Source organism: Tympanuchus pallidicinctus, unplaced genomic scaffold (genome assembly GCF_026119805.1).
Source record: "Tympanuchus pallidicinctus isolate F22 unplaced genomic scaffold, pur_lepc_1.0 scaffold7, whole genome shotgun sequence".
Classification (NCBI taxonomy): Eukaryota; Metazoa; Chordata; class Aves; order Galliformes; family Phasianidae; genus Tympanuchus; species Tympanuchus pallidicinctus.
This window is the reverse complement of record NW_026294791.1, coordinates 5,466,212-5,483,929: the sequence shown is the minus strand read 5'-3', so window position 1 is coordinate 5,483,929 and position 17,718 is coordinate 5,466,212. Positions and strand designations below refer to the sequence as shown.

The 17,718-nt window shown below is 37.3% G+C and overlaps 1 protein-coding gene across 5 annotated transcripts in view; it reads right to left on the bottom strand.

Moving 5' to 3' along the window:
- Positions 1-13,591, bottom strand: part of TUT4 (terminal uridylyl transferase 4) — a 34,987-nt gene extending 21,396 nt beyond the window's left edge. For all 5 annotated transcript variants that reach the window (XR_008202185.1, XM_052665827.1, XM_052665828.1 and 2 more), the window contains exons 1-8: positions 13,016-13,591; positions 11,411-11,571; positions 7,922-8,038; positions 6,524-6,701; positions 3,761-3,849; positions 2,797-2,848; positions 1,985-2,054; positions 888-1,014 (exon numbers count right to left, since the gene is read on the bottom strand). Coding sequence is in view for 4 of the 5 variants with exons in the window: in XM_052665827.1 (XP_052521787.1) it covers positions 888-1,014; positions 1,985-2,054; positions 2,797-2,848; positions 3,761-3,849; positions 6,524-6,701; positions 7,922-8,038; positions 11,411-11,571; positions 13,016-13,577 (1,356 nt within the window). In the remaining variant the exon portion in view is untranslated. The remainder of the gene's footprint in view (positions 1-887; positions 1,015-1,984; positions 2,055-2,796; positions 2,849-3,760; positions 3,850-6,523; positions 6,702-7,921; positions 8,039-11,410; positions 11,572-13,015) is intronic.
- Positions 13,592-17,718: the final 4,127 nt, after the last annotated feature.

Here is a 17,718-nt window from a genome sequence, read left to right as displayed (position 1 = left end):
TCATCTACTGCTCATTTGTAAGTCAGATTATCATACAACACACTTATTTTCTTGTAGCATTAGGCACATTTATAAGCACACATCAGTCATGTCCCGTACAGGGAAAACGCAAGTTTTAATCATTCACACAGTGTCTCACTTATACTATTTTATTTTCTCTTATTCTTTTCACTATCTTCACACTCGGTGATTGTGGGACATATTTATGTTCTACATATGTCAGGTATTTGTTTTGTACGACATCTCATGTATGGAGATTCCATTCATCTAGTTGTAATCTGATACTGATCTCTCTCATGAGAAATCATGAGAGATGTAACATGTCAGACTTCAAACAGCTCTCTGTAGTTTCTATTCCTATTTCTCTCTGTGTTGCAAAACAGGTATTTTCATAAGAGCACTGCTAAATTATATGAAAACAACATCAAAACCTAACTTTCTGATGAGGCCAAGACATCCTAAATATGGACTGACAGCAATTTCAGTGTTCAATTACATGACAGTTAAATGCTGGCTGTGAACATTTTAACGTGATCGCCATTGATACCTACAAGAAGAACAGCAGGATATGGCAACCAATTTTGTTAAGAGCAAATGCAAATTTCTCCAATGCTATCTCAATAGCAGGGAGTTTGTAAGACCTGTTTGCTCAGTTGAGCTGGTTTTCAAGGAACAATTAACTTAAGAAACTAGTATAATAGCTTGCCAACAGAATAGTGGAAGCTTCAAAAACATATATAGTTTCCAAACCAAAATCTTCAGTTTCATTCTAGGTGAAATAGTAGCATCAAGTTTTTTTCTCATGGTATAACACATATTACACTGTACACAGTACTTAAGAAGAGGAAACAAACATATTTCAATGTCCTCAGTATTTATGCACTTACTTTAGCCCAGTAGCGGAAAGCCAAAACCAAAGGAATGAGGACAGGCTCCAGTTTACCAAGTGCAGCCAGCAGATCAGTTGTAAGGCAAGCCACGTCATTTCTGGCACTAACTTTACATGTCAAACCACTGTAATTACAAATATGAGACAGGGAAAAAAAAAATTATCTTTTCCTCAAGTACACAAACAATGATTGGAGGTGTGAGACAGTGAAATCATTTCCACAATCTTAAAAACATGCATCCTCCCTATGAAAGAAACTTTTTAACAAAAGCAACAGAATATGATGCAGTTCTCTTTACTATTAATTCATCACTTGAAACTGTAACTTACTGAAAGTCACTACAGCTAAATATAAAAGCTGTCATTACAGCACAGCTAAAAATGCAAAAGAATTTGCTCTAAGTTCTCCCTTTTCTTGACTGTGCATAACTCACAAGCACCATGTATATCTATCACACACTAAATAAATAAAAACAGGTCTGTTTCATACAAGAGTTGGTAAGCCCACAAAACAGCTTGTCTGAACATTTTTTGTGTGTTTGTTTTTGCTTCTCAAAATAGTTACTTCTATTCTCTTAGTACTTAACAAGGCATGAGAAAAACATATGCCCATCCTATCTATATTTGCTTCTTCAGAGTTTCAGTTACATACTTCCAGTCAGTCAAACCACATGGACATCACACAGCAAAGACATTTCATTTTGGAGGTCGCTACGTATTAGGAATTTACTGAAACTGCCAGTTGATGTTTCCTTACTGGCAATGTGAATCTTACAAAATATTCTTAAACTCCTGGATTAAACTATTGGCAGAAATTTTAAGTATTGTCTGAGAACCACTCTGCATTTTCTTTACATAACTGCAATCAAAACTGCTGTTTTCAGAGTCCTACAGCTGATAAGCTGTGTGCATCTCCCCTAGTCCAAGCACAAGAACAAAACCAAGATTTCTTTCTATATTTCATTTTCAGTATGAGAATTTCCCCTTTGACATGAATGTTAGCTAATACTTGTCAAGAACACGTGCCAGAAGCTTCTACAAACAAGCACAATAGAAATGAGCATCTCCTGAAAAATCTTTTTCAATAACACGTACCTTTTAACATCTTTGCAAAAGACAACAGGAACTTTGGCATGGAAATCTGATTCCACATCGGAGTAGACAGCTATGCAAGGAGAAAAAATGTCACATGTAAAAATCTTTCACAGTTTTCCCAGCTGTGTCCTCTATAGCAGGCATTTACAGGAAAACACTAAGTGCTGCATTTCTAATCACTAAGTTGCATATTCTGGTTACTTTCGGTTCTCACAACAAGTATAACACAGTCAGTAGGAAAAAAAAGAAGAAAAGTTCTCACTGGGAAACAGCTGGCATTTCTTTTAGAACATTTTTCATCTTTATAAGATTTGAATGACACAAGGTAGAATTTTGACCAAAGAGGGCTGGTTTGCAGACTGCTTGTGGAGCTGGTCGATCAAAAACCGTCTGAAGGATCAAAAATACAATGCTACTTCTGTCACCTGGTTCAACACGTGCATTGTATGGGGTTAGATGAGTTCCTGAGAGAACAAGGAGGCTACAAGTTTCAGCAGTTTTGCAATAGTTCCCACTGACATTCATATGGAAGTGGAAACTGTTTGCTAAGTTTACTGCTTGGAACTTTTCCCACTAAGTGAAACAGCCTGAGCTATCAGGTCAAAAAGAATTACCACTAATTCTGACAATCTGAAAAGGCTGGCCCACCTGAGCGGCCATTCTACCTCTGTACAATCACTGGTACTCCAAAAGCAACTCAGATAACTTGGTGGAAAATTATTATTTAAGTTTACTGAAGATTTCCATATAAAAACAAGTGAACAGTAATTTGATTTTTAATTAAATAGAAATGAGAAGCAACTGAGACTCACCACTGTTCTTCAGGATTTCAAGCACCTGTATCAGAACATCTGGTTGACTCATCTAAAATGACAAAATTCAAACAGTTTACATTGTTAGGATGAAATGATTTTACTTCACACCTCATTTCAAATTACTTAAGGTGATGTTGTATACACTGTATATTCAGCAATCCCAATGTCAGAAGATGCCAACAGAAATGCATGACAAAAACTTTCTTTCCCAAGGGTTTTTAAAGATTAACTTTTTAAAATGTTTCCTCCCCAGAAATCAGCTGTAATTACTCAAGTGGCTGCAAATTATGAAAAAAAACCCTAAAAATTAGCACCATGTGAAATTATATGATACATTCCAAGTGCACTTGATAGAAAAAGACCTCATTTTTCCACTTAGCTGCAGTATCACTTAAAAATGTAACACGTAAACATGCACCCAAAACAGGTATCTTGAATTCCACAGCATAGGCCAAGAAAGAGCAAGATCAGCAGCTGTGTCTCTAGCAAGGACATGTTGCTAAAATCATGTACTAAACACAAACCAACAATTTCAACATCTAAAGGCAAGTTATACCACTCTACAGGAATTTTGTACCACAGTATATTGTAACTTGGAATATGAGATCTGCTTGTAATCGACTAAAACGTGAAAGAAAAGTTGTCATTATTTAAAGTAAACTTTTTTAAAACAAAAACAAAACCAGAAAGGGCTGGGAGATGAAGATCTGTGAGATTCTGCTGTCAGAATTCTGAGCACATAAAAGCCTGCTCACCTGGAGCCAGCTATTTTCATACTGCCTTAGTGCTCCTTCAATAAACTTAAAAAAGGTAGCATAAGATTGTGCAAAAAACAGAATTAAAGTTATCCACTAAATAATAAAAAATTTTTCCATTTGTTTCATAGCACATGTGAAACCAGATGAAAGATCATATACTTCACACAAACACTCTAAAATAAATCAAGACAGTGTCTACTCACCTTAGGTGGGAATTTTATATCAATGTTAATATCACTGGTTTTAAAAGCAAATCGAGTTAAGCAGGAGCCATACATCCTCAGTGAACAGTCTGGAAGAGAGAGAAACATAATTATTTATAATTATCAGCTAAGAAGAAAATATTCTTTAATGGTGCCTTACTTTACTTTAGATACTCTAGCTCCCAAGAAGTGCTCCCAGATTAATAAATATTGAACCACTTTTTCACATCTGTGACATTTATTCATTTCTACAACACAACATCACAGCAAAACTAGTAATTCAAACTGTACCATCACTAAGAGTCCAAACTACTTTGGAATATTTGCAATGCAGCCAGCAAGTTTAGTTTTCTTTGTTTTTAATAAAACCATTGAGCAATAATAAGCATTGCCATCCCATTGCAGGATTTTAATTAACAGTTTCTGCTGTTAATAACTTCACCTTACAGGAAAAGTTACCCAACGATGCAGTATTTAATTGTCACACACATTTCTGTCAATTTTTTTTTTTAACACGTACGACAATTTCAATAGGTGACATCTGCAAGTTCCTTTGCACAACTCATTGATAACCATGCATATAAAACAAGTTCAATATAACTAAAGCCACAAAGTATAGTACCCTTTTAATAGGGCTTTTGCACTTAACACAGTTCCTTACCTGCAAGGACGTACAACACATCTCGTCTAAGTTAATTAGAAAGTAACCATTTAGTAATGCTATCATGTGAAAAGTCATTCTGCTCCAAGAGCACTAATTGCTATCACACCATGAAGCAATTTATGTAAGCCAAACCTTTCCTGCAACATATATTAAGGCTCTGATGTACGTATGTTAGCTGCAAATTGAGACTATCCTCAACTCTTTCCCAATTATTGATCATTTGGGGCAGTAAGGAGAGATCTTCGTTACGGAGTCGCAGAATGGCTGAGGTTGGAAGGAATCTCTGGAGACTCTTTAGTTCAACCCCGTTCACATGGGGTCACCTGGCACACAACACCCAGGACTGTGTCCAGTTGGGTCCTGAATATCTCCAACAACTGAGACTTTACAACCTGTGCCAGTGTTTAAACAGTCTCACTGTGAAGAGGATTTTTACTGCATTTTGTGTGTTCTCTTTGCATTCTGATCAAATATTTTCAAACAGAACTATCATAAGGTTTTTTTTTATGAGAAAATCAATCTTATTCACGCACAGTTTCAAACCATGCCAGGACATCCAATGTTTACTACACTATGCTTAAATTTCCTCCTAATTTACAACTTTTGAAAAGAGACTCACTAAAACATAACAGGCTTTGAAATGGAGAATAACACATTGCCACTTACTGCTGCAGACAAACAGCCCCACATCAGCTCATCACTCTAACCATTTCAGCAGCTGAATGACACCAGTACAGTAACTTCAATGAATATTGACAAGAACACTGACCATTTCCTTCACTTTCTCCTTTGTCAAAATACTATCCGTGGAAAACTCAAGTGTGTCAGATTGCACTGGGAGCCACACGTGGCAATATCACTAAGTGAACATTTAGCACAGCTGCACGCTGCAAGCCTAATTTCTATACAGCATCTTACATTTAAGCACATATTAAATGCAGTCCCTAAAAATAAGACATTTCTTTGAAAGAGTGGTCAGGTGCTGGAATGGGCAGGGAAGTGGTTGAGCCTCCATCCGTGGAGGTGATCAAGAAGTGTATAGGTGTTGTACTGAGGGACATGGGGTAGTGGGGAAATATCAGTGGTAGGTGGATGGTTGGACAGATGATCTTAAAGGCCTTTTCCAAACCCAGACCATTTCTAGGAACTTTATAAATCCACTGACTTCAATGATCCACCAAAGCAACACATGTGACCAAGCATGTGTATACCTGCCCAGACTGTTTCACATTTTTATCAACATAAAGCACTCATAAAGGTAAGGTATGATATTTATACATCATTAGGTGAATGCAATATTTTTACTTACTTAAGGTAACTCCTTCATTTAATACCCGCTAGCTACAAATACACATAGGAAGAAATACTTGCTAAACAGTAACATTTCTTGATCTAAACTTGTTTTAATAAATATTTGCTGATTAATATCCATAGATATTTCAGATCACAATCAAGTACTGAAAATGTCTCATCTGGCCACAGAAACCACTGGGGTCTAACACTCTTTTTCCTAATCTACGCTTTAAAGAAAGTTGAGTCGTGTGACTTTTATTTGCCCCTAAAGACATCAAAAACATTTGAAGGACTGGTAGGATTTTTTTTTTCTTCAAGTACCTTCTCATATTCTCCTTTCTACCCCAACCCCTGAAACACTTACGCAAGCATAGCTAAGCACACTTGAAAAATAAATCACTCTACTGCAAAATGCACAGACACTCAGTACTGTTAGGTAAGGTACAGGTGGAAGGGTCAGTAGGACTGAAGGAGCCCGAAGGAGATCTCAGTGGCTGCAGCTTTAATCATAACTAGGTAGGAAATATTTGGTGCACTGGTTACTTCCAGTCTTTATTAGAAATTACCACTTTAAAGAGGACCAAGAGCTTCAATAAACACATACAAAAAGAAGCAAAGGAAAGGACAATCACATTTCTCTCTTTTTGTAGATTTGTTAGCTGCTTTTAAATTAATTGCCAGTATTAAAATGCCTGCATACATATACATTTGTATAATACAAAGATACTCTAACCTCAAATGTATTAATTCTCCATTAATAAAAAGAACAATTTTCAAGTAGAGAAAATGGAGGATGCTATGGATACCTGGTAAGGGCTGTTGAATAATTTTCTCCATCTCGTTTACAATTTCTTGACGAATTCTGAAGTCATCATCAGATATGCCTTGTTCATTTGCTGCCTCAATGAGTGTAAAACTCAGGGCAGCCAACTGTGCAGAAGAAGGGGGTGGGAGGGCACGCAGCTCATTTTCCTCTTGTTTTTCCTGAATAATTGTTGAATGATAAAAGTAAAAACTTGTATTTTAAGAGATAAGGATATCTTGTAGAATTGCATGATACGTATCAATGTATGCATCTCACAGTATTGCATTATACGCTAAAAATGTACTGTTTGCTAATTAAGCTCTATTTACAAGTGTCCTGATCAAACATTTCCAAAGGTGGTAACTCTGTCCTACAGAAATGATAGTAGATGCTGTGTTTAAAAGAGAACACGTTATTTCACAGCTGGCAACTGGAGAAGAAATCTGGTGCGTTATATTCTTGAACCACGTTTTCTGACAGCTCTGAAACAGAAATCATCCAAAGAAATCAAAAAGCTCTATCTGTTCCTACATAATAGAAGCATCTGAGTGGAAAAAGCTACTTTTTCACACAAGAATCACACAGATTTTTCAGAGCAGGCTGTACTGGAATGAAGGACATCAGTAGCAGAAGAGATATTCCTGGCTCCCAGGAAGTTTTAAAAAGTACAGTCTCCTCTTGCTGCTGCCTGAACAACTAGCACAAGAAAGAACTTTTAATGCATCACATTATAATCAGCTTATCCAACAGCAATAACTGTGTCAGATGCATTTAGCATTTGGGGCTAAATGAAACAATAACTAGTTTCACGCATTCATCTACTAAATGAAATGTCACTGACAACAGAAATAAATAATAACCTGAAAATAGTTACACTGTTTTCTACACTAAGCACATCAGTATGGTATGAAAATAACATTTCTTTAGTACTAGCCTTCATCTATCAACTGCTCTTTTCTCACTTGAGTAAACACAACACATTTTGAAGGGCTGCTTTTTGTGTGTGTTTTTTTTTAAGGGTTTTTTCTTTTTTGTTTTTTTTTTTTGAGTGAGGACCCACAGCTGCTGCAGAGTTCATTCCCAGTCATACATCAGTAATCAGAGCTGCCAACAGGTACTCTATGAAGTAACATTTGGACAGTTACACACACTGTCATGTGGTGTCCTACATAAAACTTTCTGAAGACAAATATTAAAAAGTGAAACCACGTCCTGTCTTCTATCATTTCCATTCAGTGGTAAAGAAACCACATTTCTGAATTCTTGTCTCCATGCCCACATGCAAAGCATGGCACAGGACTGTTTCCATATTAAAGGTGAGGCTGGTTTGTTGCCATTTTATTCAATATTTATTATAACAGGGAAAAAAAAAAGGCATTTGAAAACGTGGTTAACTTACCATTATATTTTTCTTATGACGTTTTTCTTTAATATGCTTGTGAGCTCCCTGGATATTTTCAATGTGAACTAAGCAGAGCTTGCATAGATACTGACAGTTGGTATATTCTGGGGAGCGCTGGGGAAAAATGGCCACAGATTAAAAGAAAATGTTGCTGCCAATAGTGTCTGAAAAACTCAACTGCCTCAATAACAAATTCTATTTAACAATTAGTGAGCATTTGCAATATAAGGGTGCTTTGTAAACATTATGTAATCTTCAAAGAACATGGTGCAAGTGGATTTTTACCCATATGACTAGGGAGGTAAAGAAAGGAAGTGAGATGAGTTGAATATAACCCTTCTCATTACATTTTTTTAAGCAAGATTAAGACCAAAAAGTTTCTGCCTCTTAAAGCTGAACTAAAGGCCAGCAAGCCATTCCCTTGTCAGCTCAAGCTTTTAATAACCACAGATTTATTAAACCTCTGCATTTATCTCCCCTTCTCTGAAGAGAAGATGGGAAGTCTTCAACACATTAACTATTGTATATGTAATGACAAACGGTGGTGTTGTTTGGCTGCCATATTCACAGCACACTGTGCAAGTACTGCATTTTTTTGTTCTATTTAGAAGGGTGTAGCTGGCCGACAAGGAGGACAATAGCCAGTTACTGCCTTCCTGATGATTAAATTCTGAATAAGGTGGGACTGTCTAACAAGGAGTAAGATTCTACTTTGATGAATCATTTGAGGTGCTCAGCGTTTTGGCTGGACAGGCGAGAGTCTGCAAGAAGCAGCTGAGCTGCCAAGCCTCTGGAAATCACAGGAGGAAAAAAGTCAGAAATGATCCTCTCTGCAAAGATAGGGTGCTGTTCTCAAGTATTCCACTTTAACCTATTTCATCTGGCTGTTGTTCTTCTTGCTCTAATTAAACATTGCTATCGATGTAGGAGGCACTTTGACACATTCATTTCAAATGGGAGAGCTGTTCCTCAAGTCCCTCTTGAAAGGGCCCCAAAAATATGCCTGCAGACTTACTGGAAAACTTCTAACAGCTATTAGTTGTAATTGAAAGAGCAAAAGAACTACTTAAAAATTTCATCCTAATGTCACCAGCTGTCCTACCAACGACATAACAATGAATGAGCAGAGAACACCATTTTAAGATATTACAGCTTCTTAAGATTTCACTTCTCATACTGAAGACCTAAGTTACTGACTCATTTGGGTAAGTTTTTTATTTACTGAGTTTAATCCTCTGCTTTTCAGAAAAGAAGAACAACTGAGGAAGAAAGGTCTGATAGTCTCCAACTGTGGATTAAATCTGAACGTAAAACGCAATGGTAATTACACCTTTCTTACTAATTCTCTTCCTCCTTATTTTCTTGGAGATTGTTAGCTAATAAAATGAAATTAAACACCTTTTGGAACACAATTTACAGCTACACTTGGCTAGTTCAGAAGACTCACATATTTGATCCCAGATGACTGAAGGAGACCAGAAGTAATACTCTTAACACTCTTCTAAAATCAACTGGCTATCAGCACTAACAACAATCAGGTACTCCTTTACTACACTGATCTGCAGTATTATGCCAATAGTTCCCAGAAAGGTTGAATCACATAATGCCTTTTATTTTGCCCCTGCTGAAAAGCCTATTTCCATCATGTAGATATGCTTAACACCAAAGAAAAGGGAAATAGTTTTCTAAATAAACAAATAGCTTCAGACTATTATCAGAGTAAATTAGAAACCTCAGGAGAAGCCAAGCCTACTGAAATTTGTGTTTGGCAAACACATCCCAAAGGCAGATGTATTTTAAAGAACTCAAACAATGGAAAAGTTCCAGGTCATTAGGAAAGAAAAACTCAAGAATATCTTTAAAAGGCTAGAGAGGATGAGTCAGTTAGAATTAGTGCCCAGTAAAATCCTCTAATAAATAAGTTATTAATAACCAGTCAGGAAAGAAATAGGCCATGGGTGACAAAGTGATTTGCTATAAACCAAACTACACTAAACCAATTTTAGGGTTGTTTTTTTTTAAAAGAAAATCATAAAGCTTGAGGAAGCAGCAGATGTTGCATGCTGAATTTTACAAAGTTTTTGTCGTTTGTCATAGAATCTTAAGAAGGCAGTGAATGCTACCTAAGTAAAGAACAGTAAGGTGAGAGTGAAGCTGCTCAGAAAATTGTCCTCAGAGCACACATTCCTACACTGGCTCATCACTGGTCTAAAAGCATGTGCCAAGTAGGTTCCAACAGGGGTCCTTCTGGGGTGAGAATCATTCACATTTTTGTTAGAGATTTACAAAGTGCAAAAGAGAGTGTGCTGACTACAGATGAGAAAGATAATGCTGGAAGTGATTATGCATTTTGTGTTAAGATGACAGTTCACTGATCACAGGAAATCAGAGACATGGAACACGAAAGTTGCAACTAAATTTTATCAAAGCACCACATCATTCCTCTTTAGATACTGTCAACTAAAAGAAATACAGGGCTGAGGACACCCAGTTGGACATTTCTTAAGAAAAGGATATGTGGATCATAGCTGACCAAGCTACAAGCCATTATCTTATTGCTGATAAAAAACAAACAAGCAAATAACAACAGCCAACAATAAAACCCACCCACAGGAAAAAAACAACCAACAGACATCCTAAACACAAATGCTTTACTTCAGATAGATTAAGCCAGCTTTCTTCTTTACACGTAAGGCATCAGCTAAAAGGCAGCATTCACTTTAGGATACCACAGTTAAATGGGCCAGGTGGTGGAAGCCCAGAGAAGAGCAACAAGAATGCACCATTAACTGAAAAAAACCCTTCTGACTAAAGAACAAAGAGTGGATCTGGAAAGGACAAGTCTGCAGGGAGAAACGGTAATGATCTTCAAATGCGTGGAGAGTTGCTGATGAAGGTTATAAACCATTACGTTTATTTTCCTAGGCCAACACATGAGAGAGTAAAATGCTCCAGAGACACTTACATTAGGTATTAACTTCTGAGATACCTATAATGATTGCAAAACATATTTCATTGGAGATTACTACAGCAGCTTAAATAAACGTTTTTAAGAAGTCATCTTTAATACAGGTGACTTAGTCTGGTAGAAGGCTAACATACTGAAGATGCACTGAGGTTCCTTTCTGACCCAATACCTTGAATTTTCAGGTATAGGACTTTCTAGAACACCTTAAATAAGTAATGGAAATGTAAACCTTTACATGTGCAGAATTAGAAAAAAAACACAACTGTTCTATGAATGCTGCGTGTGACCACAAAAGGAAGACAATGTTTTCAATTCCTATCTTGTCACAATTAATGGCAGTATCTTTTAACCTATTTTTATCTATTAATGGTTAGTATCTTAAATGACTGAAGTGATACACTATAATGAAGAAACAGAGGCAACAGTCTGGAATAGAGATATTACTCAACCCAAAATATGGTGATGACACCAAAGGAAGATATTCATCTTCTTTTTTATCTGATAAATACTCAACCTACTTTTTCAAGTCGGGAGATATAATCTCTTTCCAGCCGCTCTTCAGCTTGTTTCAATCCCAACTGCTGTTCAGCCGTCAGATTAGACTCATCAATAACTGTGCTTTCTAAATAATCAGCTTCCAAGGTATGTTCTTCAGTTGGTTCAGAATTCTTTATTTTACCTAGAGAAAGAAACAGTTATTTTCTTCAGAATAAACAAGTAAGAGTACAGAGGTCACTATAGATAGATCGTCTCACTAAGAGGCGAGGCACAAAGCGAGTTATACTGCAAGCTAAACACCAGAACAAGTAAGGTTCATATTGCTAACTCCATTAAGGCCTTCAAGGCAAAAAAGAACAGAGTACATGAGGTCCTGATGCTCTGCTTAACAGAAATAAAAGTACTAGGCTTAATTATTATTCTTTTAAATAACATATTTTGCTGTGGAAACAATCTAAAACAACTTTAAATACATTAACCCAAACAACCTCAAAAAGCCAGCTGCCAGACATTGCAACCACCCATGTTAGATGACAGCTGGGAGTTGTAGTTGGGCAGACTGTGACACACTGCCATGATACCAGGGCTAGCAACCACAGAGCTCTGGAATGCTGCTACTCAAACACACAGCTCACTTCCAGTCCAGTTCCTCCAGATGCCTACGAATTGTTCATAGTTCATTAACCTCTACAAACACCTACATCTTAAATTAGTAGTTTTTACATCACCAAACGCCTGGAAACAAAATCTGAGCAAATTTTCAAGTCCTGTTTGGCCAGTGACAGATGGTCCCCTCAGTACTGATGGTGGTCTACAAAGAGCTGGCCAGTCAGGGGATGCCATCATTTCAACTTTTTTTCCTGTGAAATTTTATAAAGATACCAAAAAATATTTATTTTTCATAGTTTCCCTTTTATTTTCACATTTCTGCTGCAGTGGTAGGAAATATTTCAAATGGAAGCTCTGCACTCTGACATTACAGCCTTCAAGCAACATTTTATTAGAGAATACTGTGTTCTGAAAAAGCATGACAAAGTCTGTGATAAGGAGCAATCCTGAAATGAAATAAATCCTGACCCATGTTTAATTCTGAAACTGAAAAAGACACAAAAATTAAACACTCCTAAAGGTAACTTCTGATGGATGGAAAGTATTCCACAGCTCCCTAAACTGAAAAGCCATCTGCCAATTTTAAACATTTTCAGTAGGAAACAGCATAATACACACAAAAAAAGGTAAATACTCCCCTCATATCTATAAAAAATGCTTTCTAACAGATTTCTTTTCTCCAGATCTTTCTGAAAAGCAGTAACACCTGGCATTTTCATAAATGGCAATGATATTATGAAGGGTTCTCCTCCAGCCAAGACACTATATTCACAAAATTGCCTGAAACCCACGCACTTCAAGCCTCTTGCAAAGATGTTTAGATTTAAGGCATAAAAAAAAGTCATTATCATAATCTCTTATTCTCTAAGTAATGTGCTTATATTAACATATTACCTGTAAATGCAAGCAGCAACTTATTACATGTGAAAAAAATACACAACAAAAACATTTCAAAGCCCATGGTTAACCATTCCATCAGAAAAAAAAAAAAGTGTGTAATGTTGAGTAATACTCACTGAAGTCATCAGGCTTATGTTCCAGTTTTCTTTGATCTGAAGCAGTCCTACCAGGATCACCAGTCTGATCCACATTAGTCTTCGATGCATGAACTCCAAGTGGATTTTCCAAAACCAGTTTCCCTTTGTGAGTAGCTGTTAAGGTTTCCATACTGACCCCATTTCCTGAAACATGGGAGCCTAGAAAGTTTTCTCCCATTTGTTGACCTTTTGTCTGTTTCAGGTTTTCTGCTGCTGCTGATAAATTAGAATTTTTTTTTACTTTTCCATGATTTCGCTCCTGAACATTTGACCCAGTGTCTTTAGTCCCAGGAATACAACTATTTACTTTGCACGATTTATTTTCTCCTTGTTTTTCAGAAAAAACATCATTTTGTTTACTTTTTTTGCTGCTATTCCCACTTGGAGAACTTCTCCCAATATCTTTCACAGATTTGTCATTTCTGTTATGCTTATAATTTTGATTATTTGTAACTTTAACTGCTTTGCCTTCCTCGCTGACGAGACGGACAGACTTCCTTGGGTCATGATTTCCATTCTTTGAGCTCCTGGCCTCTTCCATTATAGTGAAGACCTGCTTGAAGTGCAATTCTCCAATAATTTGAAGTTGATTTTAAATCCCCTGTGCAAGGATCGTGGCTGATTGTCTGCTGAAAAAAATAACGACAGACATTCGTAAACTGAGGGGAAAACATCAGTGCTCTGCAGAGGCAATATATTAAAATGAAGCTCTACAAAGAAAAGTCAAACTACCAATGATTAACGAAAGCACGTTTCCCACTCCCCAGAGGCATAAGTGAATTTTCATAACATATTCTATATGACAAATAAAAATGATGAAAACGTCGTTAATCTTAACTTCTGTTTTAAAGAGGAAGGGATGTAAAGTGACAAAAAATGGCAGAACGTGGTGAAAAAAAAACACCTCAGTAATAAATCTGCCAACAGCTTGCTTTTTTCTGTCCTCCCTATTTTTGGCTTTATGGGAAAAAAAATCTACAAGCCAGGATGTCTGTAATTACACTGAAAAAGAAAACTGAAGAAATCTAAAAAATATCAGCAATAAAACATACTGATTGAGTTAGCTCTGGAAAAAAAAATCAGGGCTATAAATCAAAGCATTAAAAACAAATCTCACCTATCATCTACATCCACAGACAAGTAAGCACAACATTTCACACATACAATTCTCATACAGCAATTACCATCAATTAATTAAGATTTTCATCAGTGAAAAATAGAAATAGTAAATGTTTTATTTAGCTGGAGACTGCCCTTACTTATCTAAACCTCTGTCCTTTAAGTAGTATATCATCTGAACTTCACTGAGACTTCTTAGAGACTACACTGCCAATGGGAAGCTAAGCATGAAGAATGGAACCTGTTATTAAGGAATTAATCTTTGCAATGTAGACAATGAAAAAGAAGAATCTGTGACAAGAACCAGGATTTTTTCTTTTAAAACAGCCTTGAGTTGGCAGTAAGAAATTAGGAGAATAAAGTGTTAGACATAGAAGAAAATCCACTGTGTATAGCCATAGCAAGATTTGGAATTCTGGAACTCTTTCCAGTCCACCTACATACTTGGTAGTTAGAAGCATCATTTATGGAAATTTCTGGGTTTTAGAGAACCCATTAAAATAAGTACCTCATCTTTAGCAAAGGAACAGCATTGAAAAGAAAAATTAGTAACAGTAATAAAAATCAATAATGAATTACAACTATTAGGGTAGCACAAAGCACTTCTGTACTGCAAAAAAGAAACAACAGAGGGATCATATTAAAATGCCTCATAAAAAATACGTCTTTTTGAATATCATCAGCATAAAGGATAGTATATTTTCAGCTTACATAACTACCTACTATCTGTCACTTTGAGGAGACACAGACTCCAGGATACACTTCAGGATACAAACCACATACTAAAAATGGATAGCTTAAACCTTTGTTAACACCACTGAAATATATTACCTTAAAAAAATATAAAAAACAAAAGCAAAAACAAGAGCTTTTATAAAGTTAATGTCAGAGTCCTTAAAAAAATAACAAACTCAGAAAAAAAAAATGATGCTACTAAACATATTGAAATAGCTATGCATCTTACCTCAAAAAGTCATGTATTCCTATCAAACACTATTACATCTGGCTCACACTTCTAGATCAGAAGTCAAAGACCAAAGTCCCAGAAGAACAAGCAGCATTTGCCTTTGGCTTGCAGTCCATCTTTCCCGCAGCAATTCTTACCAGCCCCACTGCAGGAATGACCACTCACATGGATCAGGGCTGCTTCAGCCTGACTGCAGTGAGAAGGGCCTGGGCTGCAAAACTTGGCTCTGGTGTGCGACACCCTGCCCAAAGAGCTGCCTGTAGGACTACTGGTATTACAGCTCCATACAGCACCCCGGTATCTCTAAACAACACTGGGTTCTCCTGCAGAGCTACGTATATATTTTTTAAAGGAAACAAAATGGAGGGAAAGACTCAACATTCTAAACTCTTCTTTACACTCCATTTGCTTGCCCTGGGTGGGGTCACACACAAGCAAGATAAGCCCTCACTTCCACTTTCATTTCTCCCACACCATGCCACTGATGGAAGCTGGACTGACACGGCAGGGCACGCTCCTGTGTTCACTGTGAAGCAATGGAAGTCAGCACCAGCCCTGACAGAGCACAAATGCCTTCCTCCAGTCCCTGCCACTTAGCCTGCTCCCACCCTTGAGCACTTCTGCAGAGACAAAAACTGGATAGCCAAAGCAGCTGGCAGGAGGCAGGAGCAGCAGGAGGGCTGCCAGCAAATAGCCAGAAGCGTGGTGGAACAACCTCCCTTGGCACCAAGGCCAGCCTGAGGTTACTGTGAGAATGCGGCATTGGAGCAAAAGGAAGGCTTCGTTCTGCTCTGCTTTTTCTAAGTGTCAGATTGCTACAGTCACATCTCACGAGAACCTTTAAAACAAATCCACAAACATTCTACTGCAGGCCCAAACTAGATCTCAGCTGTTCAATCAAAAACACAGTTACACATCCAAAGAGAACTCCAAGAGAAAGCTTTGCACAAATGCACAAACACTGCGTACCTTTTATTAGCAGCTTCCTTAGTTTTAAATGAGACAGGAAAAGCACCTATCTGTAACCCAGTTAGGAAACTGAAAGCTGTAGTAACACCACATATTAAGAGGAAGTGTAAGCAAATGAAAGTAGTTAAGATTGAAAAGCAGAGAGATATAAGATTAAATAGCACTCATGCAATTTCCTGAGGCTTGAATATTTTGTAATAAGAAATGTTAAGAGTTTCACATAAAATTTTACTTTTAAGAGCCAGAGCAATAATGTTGTGTTTAGGGATAAATTTTGTTCTTTAACACTGAAATGATGTAGCACATTAACATTAACCTGAACTGCTGTCACGTATTCAGTATCAATCAAATCATCCATCTCAACAAATTGCCAAGCAAACCAAGTCACAAAATTTTATCATTTAAAAGGAAAAAGAGACCACTACTAAAACACGACAGCCTAAAAAAATCCTTTGTCCTCTGCCAGCCACTGGGCATCTTTACAGCAGAGAGGGAAATGGGGGGAGGGAAAGGAGTGCCTCCAAAAAGAATAACACATTTGGAAACAAAACACTGGAACACAGTGAATCAGTGCTGAGGTGGCATCTCTGCAGAAACCTGGAAGGCATCTCTTATTCACAAGCTGAGGCTCATACTAATTGCCCGACCTGGAATGAAAAGAGAATTTTCTCCCAGGCAGGCTGGCAACAAAAACAGTTTTTCACCTGCATCTGCAAAGTGGGGTAGATTCACCTGTTGAAAACATTTCAGCACATTTCATGTATTTAGTATTTTGGTGTTAGGGACTCAGTATCCCTTCCCTACTCCCCCCCGAATGGACAGTGCCCATTTTACTCCTCTGAATCCACCTCAATGCTTGGCACTCCATTGAAAAATAATCTGGCTGAAATACAACAGCTTGAGGTAAGGGAATGTATCGTCTGACCTCAAATTCTACAAAGTGGTTAAGCCTGCACACACCTGCAACAACCAAATTTTAAAATGTTGAAAATTGGCTTACATTTTTCTACTATAGAATTCATTCTAGGCAGAGAAAATGAAGGAACAAGATTGTTTCACTTTCATTTCTTCTGTTTCCTCGTTCTCTCAGATTAGTAATAGAAAATTCTGCATTTGAATTGCAAAAAACCAGGGTAACACTTCCAAACAGGAAAGGAAAAAAAAAAAAAAAAAAAAACCCAAGTTTCAAGAAGATCTTTCTACCCATCTGCCCTTTTGTTTCTTCTTCAGCTTTTCAGCTGCAGTCAACTACTTTTAAAATCACCCATCTTGGGTCAGATTTTGCCACAGCTTATGCAAAGGCCAAGTGGAATTGCGAGCTCTTCTACTCTGAGCTGTGACAGAATGCTCTTTTGCAAAGCATTTCTGTTTGAACCATTTTGTTAGCAGTCAAACGAAAGACTCTCAGTTCCTTACGCACTCATTCTGTGCTTTGCTGTCACAGTCTCAGCTGCAGCCTGGTTAGCAGGTGGAGGCGTGCTGCAGCTCAAGGAGCACACGCTGATGGTTCCTGGCTGTCCCCTATGAGGAAACAAAACTTTCTCCCGCCTTCCCCTCAGTTGAGACTGCTCCTCAACTGAGATCATTTTTCCAAGATAACATGCAGAAATTCAGCAACCTTTTGACA